Raw genomic sequence first — 12,014 nt, 5'->3', positions numbered from 1 at the left:
TTTGGACTTATTTTTAGTTTCAGACAATGGAATCACACTTATTTTTCCCTTTTGCTTTGTGAAATCTACATTTCTAAAATACAAGATACGTATTTGCCTATGTCTCATTGCTTTCTGTGACTGTTGTAAACTTTGAATTTATCACCAAACATACACACACACCACTCTCTGCTGGAAGTATGAAAAGGTCAGCAATATATAAATTCATTATGGTGTTTTGTTACATCTGAAAACACTTTTAGCCAGGACAAATGGAAATGGAATATGGTTTATTACCCCCACATTTAAGGTGTCCTCGAGCTAAGGGTATGGTATTTCAACTTAGCTACATAAACATTTTTAATACTTACCAGGGTTGGCAAGAATAATCTACTGGTTTGGGCACCTAGGATACAAAAAAGGCAAAAATAGATTAAGTTTACTTAAGGGAAGCTTTTAGAAATCAATCATTAATCCAGTTCAGCTGAGTCAGCTCTATAAAACCCTAAGTAGCACAGTCCTAGAACTATCCACTGGCAATTTTATACAGAGTGAATCATAGTATATGCCAGATAAGTAGAAAATAATTCATTTCATTTTAATTCATTCTTTTCATTCATTTTACTGCCACTGTACCTCCAAGGAGAAAGATATGCAGGGAAAAAATACGAACTGGAAACTTTCAAGGCAGTTTAATCCTATCACAGAAAATTAAAACAAAAATGTTATGAAGAAAACCAAATAGCACTTTGCTTTCCCACGATTAAGAAAACATGTAAAATAAACAACATATACTAGCTACAGACTCATTTTGTAAAACAAATTAAAAATTCTGCCCTGGTTTTGAAGTCTACCAACTGGAAAACCTTTTATTTGGGAAAAAATTGTGGAATATATTTATCCCCTTCCTGACGCCTTTTCACATAAAAAAAAAAAAAAAAAAGCATTTTCTATGTAAATATAGGCTCACTATGAGTCAGGTTCCACTCGACAGTAATGGGTTTGGGTTTTTTTTGTTTTGTTTTGGTTTATGCAAATAAAGGAAGATAAAGAAAACTTTATAGTTGCTAATGGCAATTAGTAAATGAACAAAGCCAAAGAAGGTATACTAACACTTATCAAATGACGAGTAGCACATATACCACGAACAGGGGAACAAAGTTTATAAACTCTTGAGAAAAGAATTTGTCTTATATTCAGAAATTTTTCATGAAATCTTCAAGTCTTTGATGTATACAATCCATGCTATTTCTGGACCTTTTTTATTTTGGGTGATTAAATATACTGTTGCCCTCAATCATAACAATAAAAATATAGTATTTCAGAGGTTTGATCAATGTGAACATGTGTCTATCTATGTCAATTTTCATAATGTGCTGTTACTAATTTTCCCTTCTGGGTTAAGAGTTGTAGATCAAAAAATTACCCTTCTGGTCAAAATATCCCTTCGGTTATTAATATTTAAAAATTTTTATCCTATGGATTACATTTTAATTTTATCACCTTGTGACACATAGCACTTAACATAACAATTAATATTGAAAGTAGGTTATACCCATTCCAATCTTGCAAATATTTTCTTAAACCATGCTTTTCACAAATAGAAATCAACCTTCAACTGTCTCCCCTTTGATGAGACTTCCCACCTTTCCTTCCAGCTGCTGTGGTCGCCTTGAATTCTTTTTTTTTTTTATTGTAAAGTTTTAGGTGAAGGTTTACAGAACAAAACCTTCTGCAGATATTTACAGAACAAACTAGCTTCTCATTAAACAATTAGCACAAATATTGTTTTGTGACATTGGTTACCAATCCCATGAAATGTCAAGGGGAGAGTGCTGGCATGTCGTGGGGTTGCCCTCAATTCTGTACTTTGGTTCTTTACGCCAGTAATACTGTGAGTTTTCTATCCAAATTTTAGCTACTCTGCACGGTGCAGGATAGTCATAAAATCAGGAAATTCATCTAGTAACATTTCCTTTCTCTAAGTTTTAACATCTTCCTTAGACAGTAACTTCAGAGTTTTTTTTGTAATATTTTGTCCAGAGTTTATAACTGTTATCTGTGGTAAGGTTGGTCTAACAGACCAATCCAATAGGCTCAACAGTTACCAGAAGTAAAACTCTTGTTGCCTCCATTACTGCTGCTGTGAGCTGAGAGTCTATCAAATCCTTTGTAGGTAATCTGTCTTTTTTTTTTTTTTTTTTTTGGTTGGCTTTAATATTTTCTTATTTTCTTTGATGTTATGGAGTTTCACTAGCATGTATCTAGGTGTTCATTACTTTTAACTTACTCTTCTGGAATCTTAGTGTAAAGATTAGTCTGGAAAGTTCCCAGCCATTATTTCCCCACAAATACCTCTATTCTCTCCCTCAATTAGATGTATTTGAACCTTCCCACTCCATTCTCTGTTATATTTTCCATTTATTCATCAATCTAAGAAGTTATCTAACAAATTTATTCAGATTTCCAATTTCCTACACAGTTGTCTGTCACATTCCATGTAATGTGTCCATTAAGGTTTTCATTTTTTTTTTTAGTTCTACCTGATTCCTTTTGAAATACAACTCATTTAAATAGTATCTTATTTCCATTAGACTTTTAATCGCTTTTTTGTTTTGTCAACCATATTAAACATAAAAATTTTATTTAGTATCTGATAATTTTAATATCTCCTATTTTTGTGGGTCTAATTGTGGATTCTATGGTTTCTTCTGCCCTTTGTTCAAGGTGGTTTGTTTCCTCATGAATTTAATGATTTCAAATTGTGAACTCACGTTCCCTGAAATTTTATCTGTGAAATCCTTTGACAGCTATGTGTAAAGAGGCTCAGATTTAGAGGAATTTGCAATTTTAGGTGTTATGATTTTAGCGGCAAAATCAACATAGAGTAACTTCAAAGTATATTTTTAGCTTAGAATTTTTGAGGCCAGAGATGGTATGAATCCCAGCACCACATCTGCATGGTTTTTGGATTTAAGGGTAGAAATTCTTAGGGAAATTTATCTCTTTTTTCTATGCCACCTTGAGCCAAGATCAAGAAAGGCATTTGTTCTTCTGTGGGATGAGTTTTTTCCTAGTTCACTCACTAAGGATTATTGGATTTACACAGACACCTGAGCTTGCACTGTGCTACAGCTTTGGGCTTGGTCTCTAGTTACCATATTACCAGAAAAAAAGTCGTCTCATTCATGCTCCTCCCATGTCTTCCTATGTTCTAGGTTCCTATCTGTATACCTCGGAATTTTTTAGGAAATTGGTACAGCAGACACAGGAAGATAATTTGTCAGCTCAAAATGGACTACTGAGCATTGTTCATAAACCTCTGATAAACAATAAATACTCCCAAGGTCAAAGGAGATGCCATTTTTAAAATTACCTCAACCTATTCTCCTTCCAATCTCCTCTCTCTTTCCACTCTTAATCGCTTCACTTGTCCTACAACGAACAATCAAACCTATAATTTCATTAAGGAAGCAGCAAAATTTTAATATCTATTTATAAACTTCAAGCTATAAAACTAGTCATACTGGCTTTATAATTGTGTTACTCTACAAGTCTTTATTGTCTTAAAATTTCTGAACAGTTTTCACCTTCTAGTCACTAACTAGAAACCCTGGTGGTGCAGTGGTTAAGTGCTACGGCTGCTAACCAAAAGGTCAGCAGTTCAAATCCACCAGGCACTCCTTGGAAACTCTGTGGGGCAGTTCTACTCTGTCCTACAGGGTTGCTATGAGTCAGAACTGACTTGATGGCAACAGGTTTGGTTTTGGTTTTTAGTCACTAACTGGTTCGCCCAATACCACAAGATATGACCCTATAAGCTGATTTAATTAGTATTTACCAAACAGCCAAGGACTTTCATTTGCTTTTGCACTCCTTTGCTCATTCATTCAACAACAAAACTTTATTAGATAGCTACTATGTACAGCATGGAGCCCTGGTGACTCAGCGGTTAAGAGCTACGGCTACTAACCAAAAAGGTTGGCAGTTCGAATCCATCAGCTGCTCCTTAGAAACCCTATGGGGCGGTTTTACTTTGTCCTATAGTGTCGCTATGAGTCAGAATCAACTTAATGACACTGGGTTTTGTGTGTAGGCTAGTTCGAAGATAAAACTTTGAACGCTCACTTTATGGCTATTCAAGCTAATATAAACAGAAAACAATACTTGGTATAAGAAAGGCTTAATAATCTCGATTTTAGGTCTTTAAATTACCAAACAGCTTAACATGAGAATGTATAATCTCTTGTCATCCTCCTACATATAAATACCTTTGCATTTAGGGATAGGAAGCCTGAATCTTGTTCGTACAAATGACAGATAACTATCTAAATGATCCCTTTTGCTTATTTAATTAAATAAGAGTAGAATAAGACAATGTTTGATAAAATATTATTTATGGTAAGATAAATATACATGACACTAAATCACTGAACCAAGAGAACAGCAAATGTTCTATAATATTCTTTTGTGCCGCTTGCCTTTTAAGTTAATTAAGCTTGAATGAGTGGAGTAATTTATCCTATTGCCTACATTCTGAAAGAGTGGTAGACCCTCACACTGGTAATAGTAAAAAGAATGCCCAGTTTAGAAAACCAGGAAGTATTGAAATATAGCAGACAGGGTAGTTTAAGGGGGTCCTTCCACCAAGTCCATCAATTCCATTATATTATTAAGGAATTTCATTTCCTTAGAGTTTTGTAGAAAAATCCACCCTGAACATTAAATTTTGATGAAAAAATCATGTTACCCTATACTCCAGTTTATAAACCTCATAAAGCATCAGAAAGTATATTTTACATTGTATTTATCGATAATGTTATTTGAGTATTCATTTTTCCTGTATCATCTTAATGTGTCTGAAGTTTTCAGAACATTTCATTATGCCATTAAATAAACAGTCATGACACACTAAAGCACGGAAAAATGTATTGAGAGATTTGATTGAAGAATTTGTAGACTTTCATGGTTGCTTAGCACACTAGTTAAAGTGGAATATCTATAACCTATAAGTGCCTAGGGAACAGATTATACCCTACCATTCTCACCTCAGTGGGAAAAGGAAACTCGTACAATCCATCTAACCTGTAGCTTTGGTTTACTTCTTTCCTAAACCTTTTAGAGAGCCTAATTTTCTTAATTCTACTAAGTTAAACTTTCCTCTTGCATGTTTCCTAACACTCAAAAATAAAAAAAACTTTTGAGAATGGAATCATAATAATGTTTGAATTTTAATAACATTTTCCACAACATTAAAACATGAAATACCACACTCCCTCCAGAAAATATTAATAAAAGTAATGAGGAACTGAGCCAGCTTCCTTTGTAGATTCTTTTACAATCAACCATCAAAAACAGAACATAAAATAAAATACTGGTACTTACACATGGGCAAGGCTTGACAGCATCACTTGGAAAAAACCCAACCTCTCCAGATGCAAAATTTCTACCCTAAGTCAGAAAAAAACAATGCCAGTGTTAAGAACAAATTAACCACAAATGATAATCCCATAACACTCACATAATGTTACTGAGGGTTCTCAGAATTACCTGCAAACTGTACCAGTCCTAAGCATTAACTTGCTACTGCTCAGGAAGGAAGGCAGAAGCTGAGAGTTTTTTAAACTCTTAAACTTTACATATAGCTTCAAGTAATGGTTATAAAATAAGAATTTAAGTTTCATTTTTCAAACTATCATTCATTTTTGGTAACTTTACAGCCTTTAAGCTTACACAGGGATCCCAGCATATTCTTTCAATTTTATATTTACTAATACAAAAAACAGCTACTGTGGAGTCAACTCCAGTTCATGGTGACCCCACGTGCGTCTGATTAGAACTGTCCCCATAGGGTTGTCAGTGGCTGGTTTTTCAGCTGTAGATCACTAGCCTATTCTTCCGAGGTGCCTCTGGGTGGACTCAAACCTCCAACTTTTTGGTTAGCAGCCAAGTACGTTAGTCATTTGTACCACGAAGGAGCCCTCATTAATACAAAACCAAAAAAAAAAAACCCAAAAACCTGTTGCTGTAGGGTCGATTTCAACTCATAGTGACCCTACAGGATGGAGTAGAACTGTCCCATAGGGTTTCCAAGGAGCGCCTGGTGGATTTGAACTGCCAACCTTTTGGTTAGCAGCTGAACTCTTAACTACTATACCACGAGGGTTTCCTCATTAATACAAGTAGAGTGTAATATTGGTTTTGTGTAGGCTCATCCTTCAGTAGGAAATCAACTTAAATGGTTATTATTTGTGTCACTAACAGAACACATGTGAACATTTCTCCAACAAGCAAAGAGGCATTTAAGTAAGACACATGTGGAAGTGGAAAATAACAGTCAGTTTTAGATGATTTTCAAATTTAGAAGGAAGAACTAGGACAATGAATAGGGGAAAAGAGGAGTTCAGTTCTTGAGGGAGAGGATTATAACTCCAAATGGCATTGTAAATGAGAGAAGAGGGGCGAAAGGAACAGAATAAGGAAAACCAAAGCACGAAGTGAAAAACAAATAAGAATTTGTTCTTGGAGATTTTTGGTCAAATTCCCCTTAAAAAGATCTCATGACACTAATCATACCACTGTTTCCTTTTCCAGAAAGACAAACTATGCTCCAAACATACCACAGCACATTAGAATATGTAATTACAAAGTTCTTATGAGATTATTAATCTTTGTTTAGAAATTAGTCTTATATTTTTTGCTATTTAACAATTGCCTACTTCTCAGTACCTCGTACAGGCAGATAGCATTCGGATGGAGTATTACATGTTCCATTATTTTTTACTTAATAATAACAAAAAGTGACGTGAAAACATCTCCCTCCTGAAGCCGTATTCCCGATGTGCTTATAGTGCTCGGCTATGCGTTGTAGAGAAAATTTAAAAAAATAGGAATCCTGAATTACAGAAAATAAGGAAGAAAAAAAGAGAAGAAAGGAAAGGTAAGAGGGCAGATTGGAAAAGAAAAGGGCAGGTGGAGTTGAAAAGCAGTGAGGTCAGAGGGAGGAGGGGAAGGGCGAAAACTTAGGTGATGGGGAAGAAAGAAGGGAAGTTAGGAGGGAGATGAAGATCAAATAAACAACCAAAGAGGCATTAAGTTCTAAAGCTGCACTGTGCTTGCATATTTGAAAAAAAAGGAAGTAGACGAGTAGAACATGCATTCATTCTTGTCATTCAGCAAATAGGGAATCTAATATTCATTTGGTTAGACATCGCATTTATGTAAAAAATGCATAAAGAAGTTTGTTTCTCCATATATTTTGCATATTAATTATAATACAAGGTAACAAGGTAGAAAGGGCTAAATATTGTTAGAAAGGTACAGAGAAACAGCTACAGAAATTCACTGAAGAGACTGAGTATGGGGGTTTGCCTGAAAGCTACCTGGAAGAGGTGGAAATGAAATTTCAGTTACCTTTGTAAAATGTGTAGGGTTTAAACAAATGGAGAAGCTAATGAAGGAGAAAAGTACAGGGTCAGGAACTTACAGGATGTGCATAGGAATGCAAGCAGTTTTCTTTAAATGGAGTCTAATAATGACTAATATTTATTGAACCCTTTGCTCTGAGTGCTTCATTTAATCTTTGCAAATGATCCTCTGTGACAGATCCTAATACTATTCCCATTTTACAGGTGAAGAAAATGAGACACAGAGAGGTTAAGTGATTTGTTCATGGTCATAGAGCTAGCACGTACCAAAGCCAGAACTCACACTCAGCTGTTCTGACCTCAGAGGGCTGTACTGCCTTTCTATACAAACTTCAGATTCATGAAGGAAAACAACGGAGAATAAAGCTAAAAGGTAGCAAGAAAAAAAAAACTGACTACAATATCTGAATTTTATCACTGGCGATGGAGTTTCAATAAATGGGTTGTGTATTTTAGCATTAAACCAGAATTAACATGGAAGATAGGTTATAGATGGTGTCTTTAATCATCTAGTGCTGCTATAACAGAAATACCACAAATGGATGGCTTCAACAAAGAGAAATCTAAGCTCTCACAGTCTAGTAAGCTAAAAGTCCAAATTTAGGACGTCAGCTCCAGGGAAAGGACTTCTCTGGAGGAAGGCCCCTGTCATCAATCTTCCCCTGGAACAGGAACCTCTCAGCACAGGGACCTCGGGTCCAAAAGACACGCTATTCTCCTGGCCCTTGCTTCTTGGTGGTATGAAGTCCCTATGTCTCCCGGCTTGCTTCTCTGTTTTATATCTCAAAAGAGATTGCCTTAAGACACTATCTAATCTTGTAGATCTCATCAACATAGCTGCCATTAACCCATCTCATTATATCATACTGATAGGATTTACAGCACATACAGAAATCACATCAGATGACAAAATGGTAGACAATCATACAATACTGGGAATCACGACCTAGCCAAGTTGACAGGTATTTTGGGGGGACACAGTTCTATCCATGACAGATGGGCATGACTTTGGAGGCAAGAATCTCATTAGGGAACTGGTATAATGGTAAAGGACATGCGAGTGGAGGAGAGGAAAAAGGTGCTAGAGATACTGCTTAACTAGAGTCAGGGGGACTTTCCTTCACATTAGATATGGGAAGAGCAGATGGAGTTAAAGACTGAAGGAACATCAAAGATTGGGGTGGGAGGTGATTGTATAATCCATCCAAACAGATAACACAGACTTGGTATATAAAAGGTGAACTTTATATGACTGTCATGGGTGAAAATGTAGACAGAAGAAGGTGGTAGATGAATTTAGAGAAGTTACTGTAACTACAAGGCAAGGAGGGACCACCACAAGGAAGGAGAATCAGAGATGAGATTGATGGCAGCACAATAACGATAAGGTTGGAATGAAGTGTTTCTTTCATCCAATTGTACTGTCTGCTTTATGGTGCTTTATTTAATGCATGACTTTGAGATACAAGTAAATTAGTAAGGCATTTGGGAACTATACTACTACCCAGACCTTTATACCCAAATGCACTGCGGTGCTACCTGACTGCAAAATACAAGGGTGTGTGGGTGGGAACCCAAACACTGACAGAAGCTCAGAAGAGAAAAAGATAAGGGGGATTTCTTAAAAAAGAAAAATAAGATCCTTAAAAGCCACTAAAGGAAATAAATCTATTTTGTAAGGGAAAGGGCTGTTAGAGAGCATCAGAATGGTTTTTCAAAACTGTATTGAAGGCATATCAGCAAATTGGAAAATTATGGCTATTGTAAGAATGGTGAGCTGTCAATCCCTATTCTTCATGAGAAGAACAAAAGGTATTCATCTATAGAATGAAGAGTTTGGGGGGAGCAGTATATTTTTGTGACCGTGTGTGTTGGCTAATGTAATAGTACCTTCTTCTTCAGAACAAAATTGACTCTGTTCTTCCTCCAAAACTCAGTTCACATATCACCTCTCCTGTCATCTCTTCTATAAAACCTTCTTCAGCCTGTAGATTCAGATTTAATCCCACCCCTGGTCTCTCACTGCACCTTCACCTATTTCTACTATTACACACACCGCCTGTAATCAGTTCTTTATACACTCTTCGTCATTCCTTGACTGTAAGCTCTGAGATCAGGGACAACGTCTCAGTCGTTTTTGTATATCAGAATGCTGGGAGCATAGTAGGAGAGGTGTTTGTAAATTAAGGAATCTCTCAATATGAGACTCCTAAGACCCTCAACTCTTCACAGAAGAGAATGTATCACACTTTGTTTTTACCCAGACAAGCACTGAGAAGCATTGTTACCTTTTTATATATGAAAAATAGTCAGATAGTGACCTATACCTGACATTTAGTATAAGAGATGCTGTGTCTGAGAGCACAATTCCACAAAATTATTAGAGAGAAGGGGGATGAGGATACAAAGAATGGCAAGGTTAATAAATTTTTTAATTTATAATTCCTGAAAGTATATATATTGGGACAGCTTTTCTGTCTTCTTGTTTTTAGAACAAAGGATTCAACCCAAAAGACAGGAATGGAAACTGAATCTCTCCTAGACAGGAGAAGAAGGGGCCATGGTTGTGGAACCAGTGCCCTAAAACTGGGGTAAACATATAATTTTCCATCCCAACCAAGCCCTTTGGGGAATTAGGGGGAGACAATTAATAACTCTGCCAGGACAACAGGTATAAACTGGGACTGTTCTGGGTAAGTCAGGACATATGGTCATCATATCTATAATCATTTTGTTCTTTCTCACCTCACTTTAAGGACTCTATCTGTGGTCTTTTCAAGTGGGGCAAATTTTCACTAAGCAGACTGCCAGGGTCATTCTGAAAAAAATTTTTTTCTTCTTCAACAAAATGCCCTAGAGGTGCAGATTATATTTCTTTAACGGCCAGTAGGAATTCCTTAAATGACAAAGAAGTGAGAGATAATAATTTAGCAATCTTAACAGATGAAGAAAGTTACATTTCTTCACTAATTCCTTTGTCATTTTAGCTGTGGGAGATAACATGTGCTTTATTCAATGATTTTCCACTTACTAAAACAGCTATCCCACAGCATTCGGAGGATTCAAAACAAAGTTGTGTGTAGGAGGGGTATCTTGGGTTCCTGGTGGATGCCTGTGGGAGGTAACTAGGTAATTCATTAATACTACTGGGTGGAGCAGCTGTCACTCTCCTAGCCATGGATGGGATGGCAGACTGTACCTATGAAACAAACTACATCCAAAGTCAACAATTAAGTGAACTTTAGGTGATGATCTATCTATGAGCATTTTGCTAACCTCAATGGGAAACATGCCGCTGAATTTCTTTCTTCCTTATAGTCCTGTGTGGGCATTTTCTTCTGCATCCGATCCTCAGCTTGCCGTCCCTTTTATGCCTACTACAAATGTCAGCAATTAGGAATCTGCTTTTAGTTATCATACTGTCTGATGTTTGTTCTTGTGGGTCCCCTGACATCTTCAAGGTCAACTTGAAAACATTCCTCTTTGGTAGTTCTGTGTCATCACCTGACGTGCCAAACAGTGCTAACTTTATATGCATTTATTCTTCAAGGCATCTCTGCACTCTGTGAAGGGACTTTTGTAAATCTAACAGTACAGGCTGGGTCATTCTTATGAAAATACTCTTTGGAAACTTCCTGAGAAAACAGGTGATGGGTTGTACTTGGCAAGAAAAGATACACCTTTTTAAATTTCATTACATAAATTGTAGTAGCTACAAAACCAAATAATATTAAATTATAACTCAAAAAATAATAGTGCCTTTTCTTTCCTGAAAAGAAAACTGCTTCCTGTAGAAAAATGCATGAAACTAAAATTATTAACAAATTTCTCTGAAATTACCGGATATAGCAAATACAAATACATACCCAAACAATTATTTATGTCTAACTGACCTTAAGTTTTAACTATTCCTCATCTTTCTTCAATAAGAATCCACAATGAAGCACAATGAATTAAAACTACTTCAGATTTTCTGGTAGAAATGCTATTTACAATTGGCCTGTGCAGCGAAAAACATTAATATATGCCAGGATGGCAGAGCTAAACCTGCATTTTTAAACACCGTGCAAACTACAGACAAGGATGACTTAAAATGACTGAAGATATCCTCTAAAAATCTTAATCGGAAATTGCTTGGCTCCTAACTTTGTAAAAAGGAGAAAGAATTACTTTAAGAAAAAACACAGAGTGTCTGTTCCCTGTGGTTCATTTATCCCCTTAATACCACCTGGACTGCAGCTTTAATGCACTCCTGGAATAGCACGGAACAATTTAAAACAGATGTGGAAAGCTGAATGTAAAAGGGACAGATTAATGGTTATTTATGAAAGACTGGAAATTCTCCCAAGTTACAATGCCCTAAACACTCTCAACGTATGCATGGTGGCGCTGCAGAGATTACTAAGCAATTTATCACACGTGGGTAACAGCCAGAGCAACTGCCATCCTGCTTAGTCGCCCTCCCGCTGTCAGAAATATACAAGCTGAGTGTGTGAGGAAAGAAGACATACAGGGTGGCCATGAATCTGGGAATACAGGCAAATATACACAATAAATTCTTTATGGATTGGACAGATAAATAGATAGATGGGCCAATACAAAAGGTAG

At 36.3% G+C, this 12,014-nt stretch overlaps 1 protein-coding gene across 3 annotated transcripts in view; it reads right to left on the bottom strand.

Moving 5' to 3' along the window:
• VAV3 (vav guanine nucleotide exchange factor 3) overlaps positions 1 to 12,014 on the bottom strand; it is a 418,482-nt gene that overhangs the window by 45,817 nt on the left and 360,651 nt on the right. For all 3 annotated transcript variants that reach the window (XM_003409531.4, XM_023547427.2, XM_010589521.3), the window contains 2 exons: positions 5,365 to 5,430; positions 351 to 385 (listed from right to left, as the gene is read on the bottom strand). In XM_003409531.4, coding sequence (XP_003409579.1) covers positions 351 to 385; positions 5,365 to 5,430 — 101 coding nt within the window. The remainder of the gene's footprint in view (positions 1 to 350; positions 386 to 5,364; positions 5,431 to 12,014) is intronic.

Source organism: Loxodonta africana, chromosome 3 (genome assembly GCF_030014295.1).
Source record: "Loxodonta africana isolate mLoxAfr1 chromosome 3, mLoxAfr1.hap2, whole genome shotgun sequence".
NCBI classification, from domain to species: domain Eukaryota; kingdom Metazoa; phylum Chordata; class Mammalia; order Proboscidea; family Elephantidae; genus Loxodonta; species Loxodonta africana.
The sequence above is the reverse complement of the archived record's forward strand: the minus strand, read 5'-3'. Positions and strand labels throughout refer to the sequence as shown.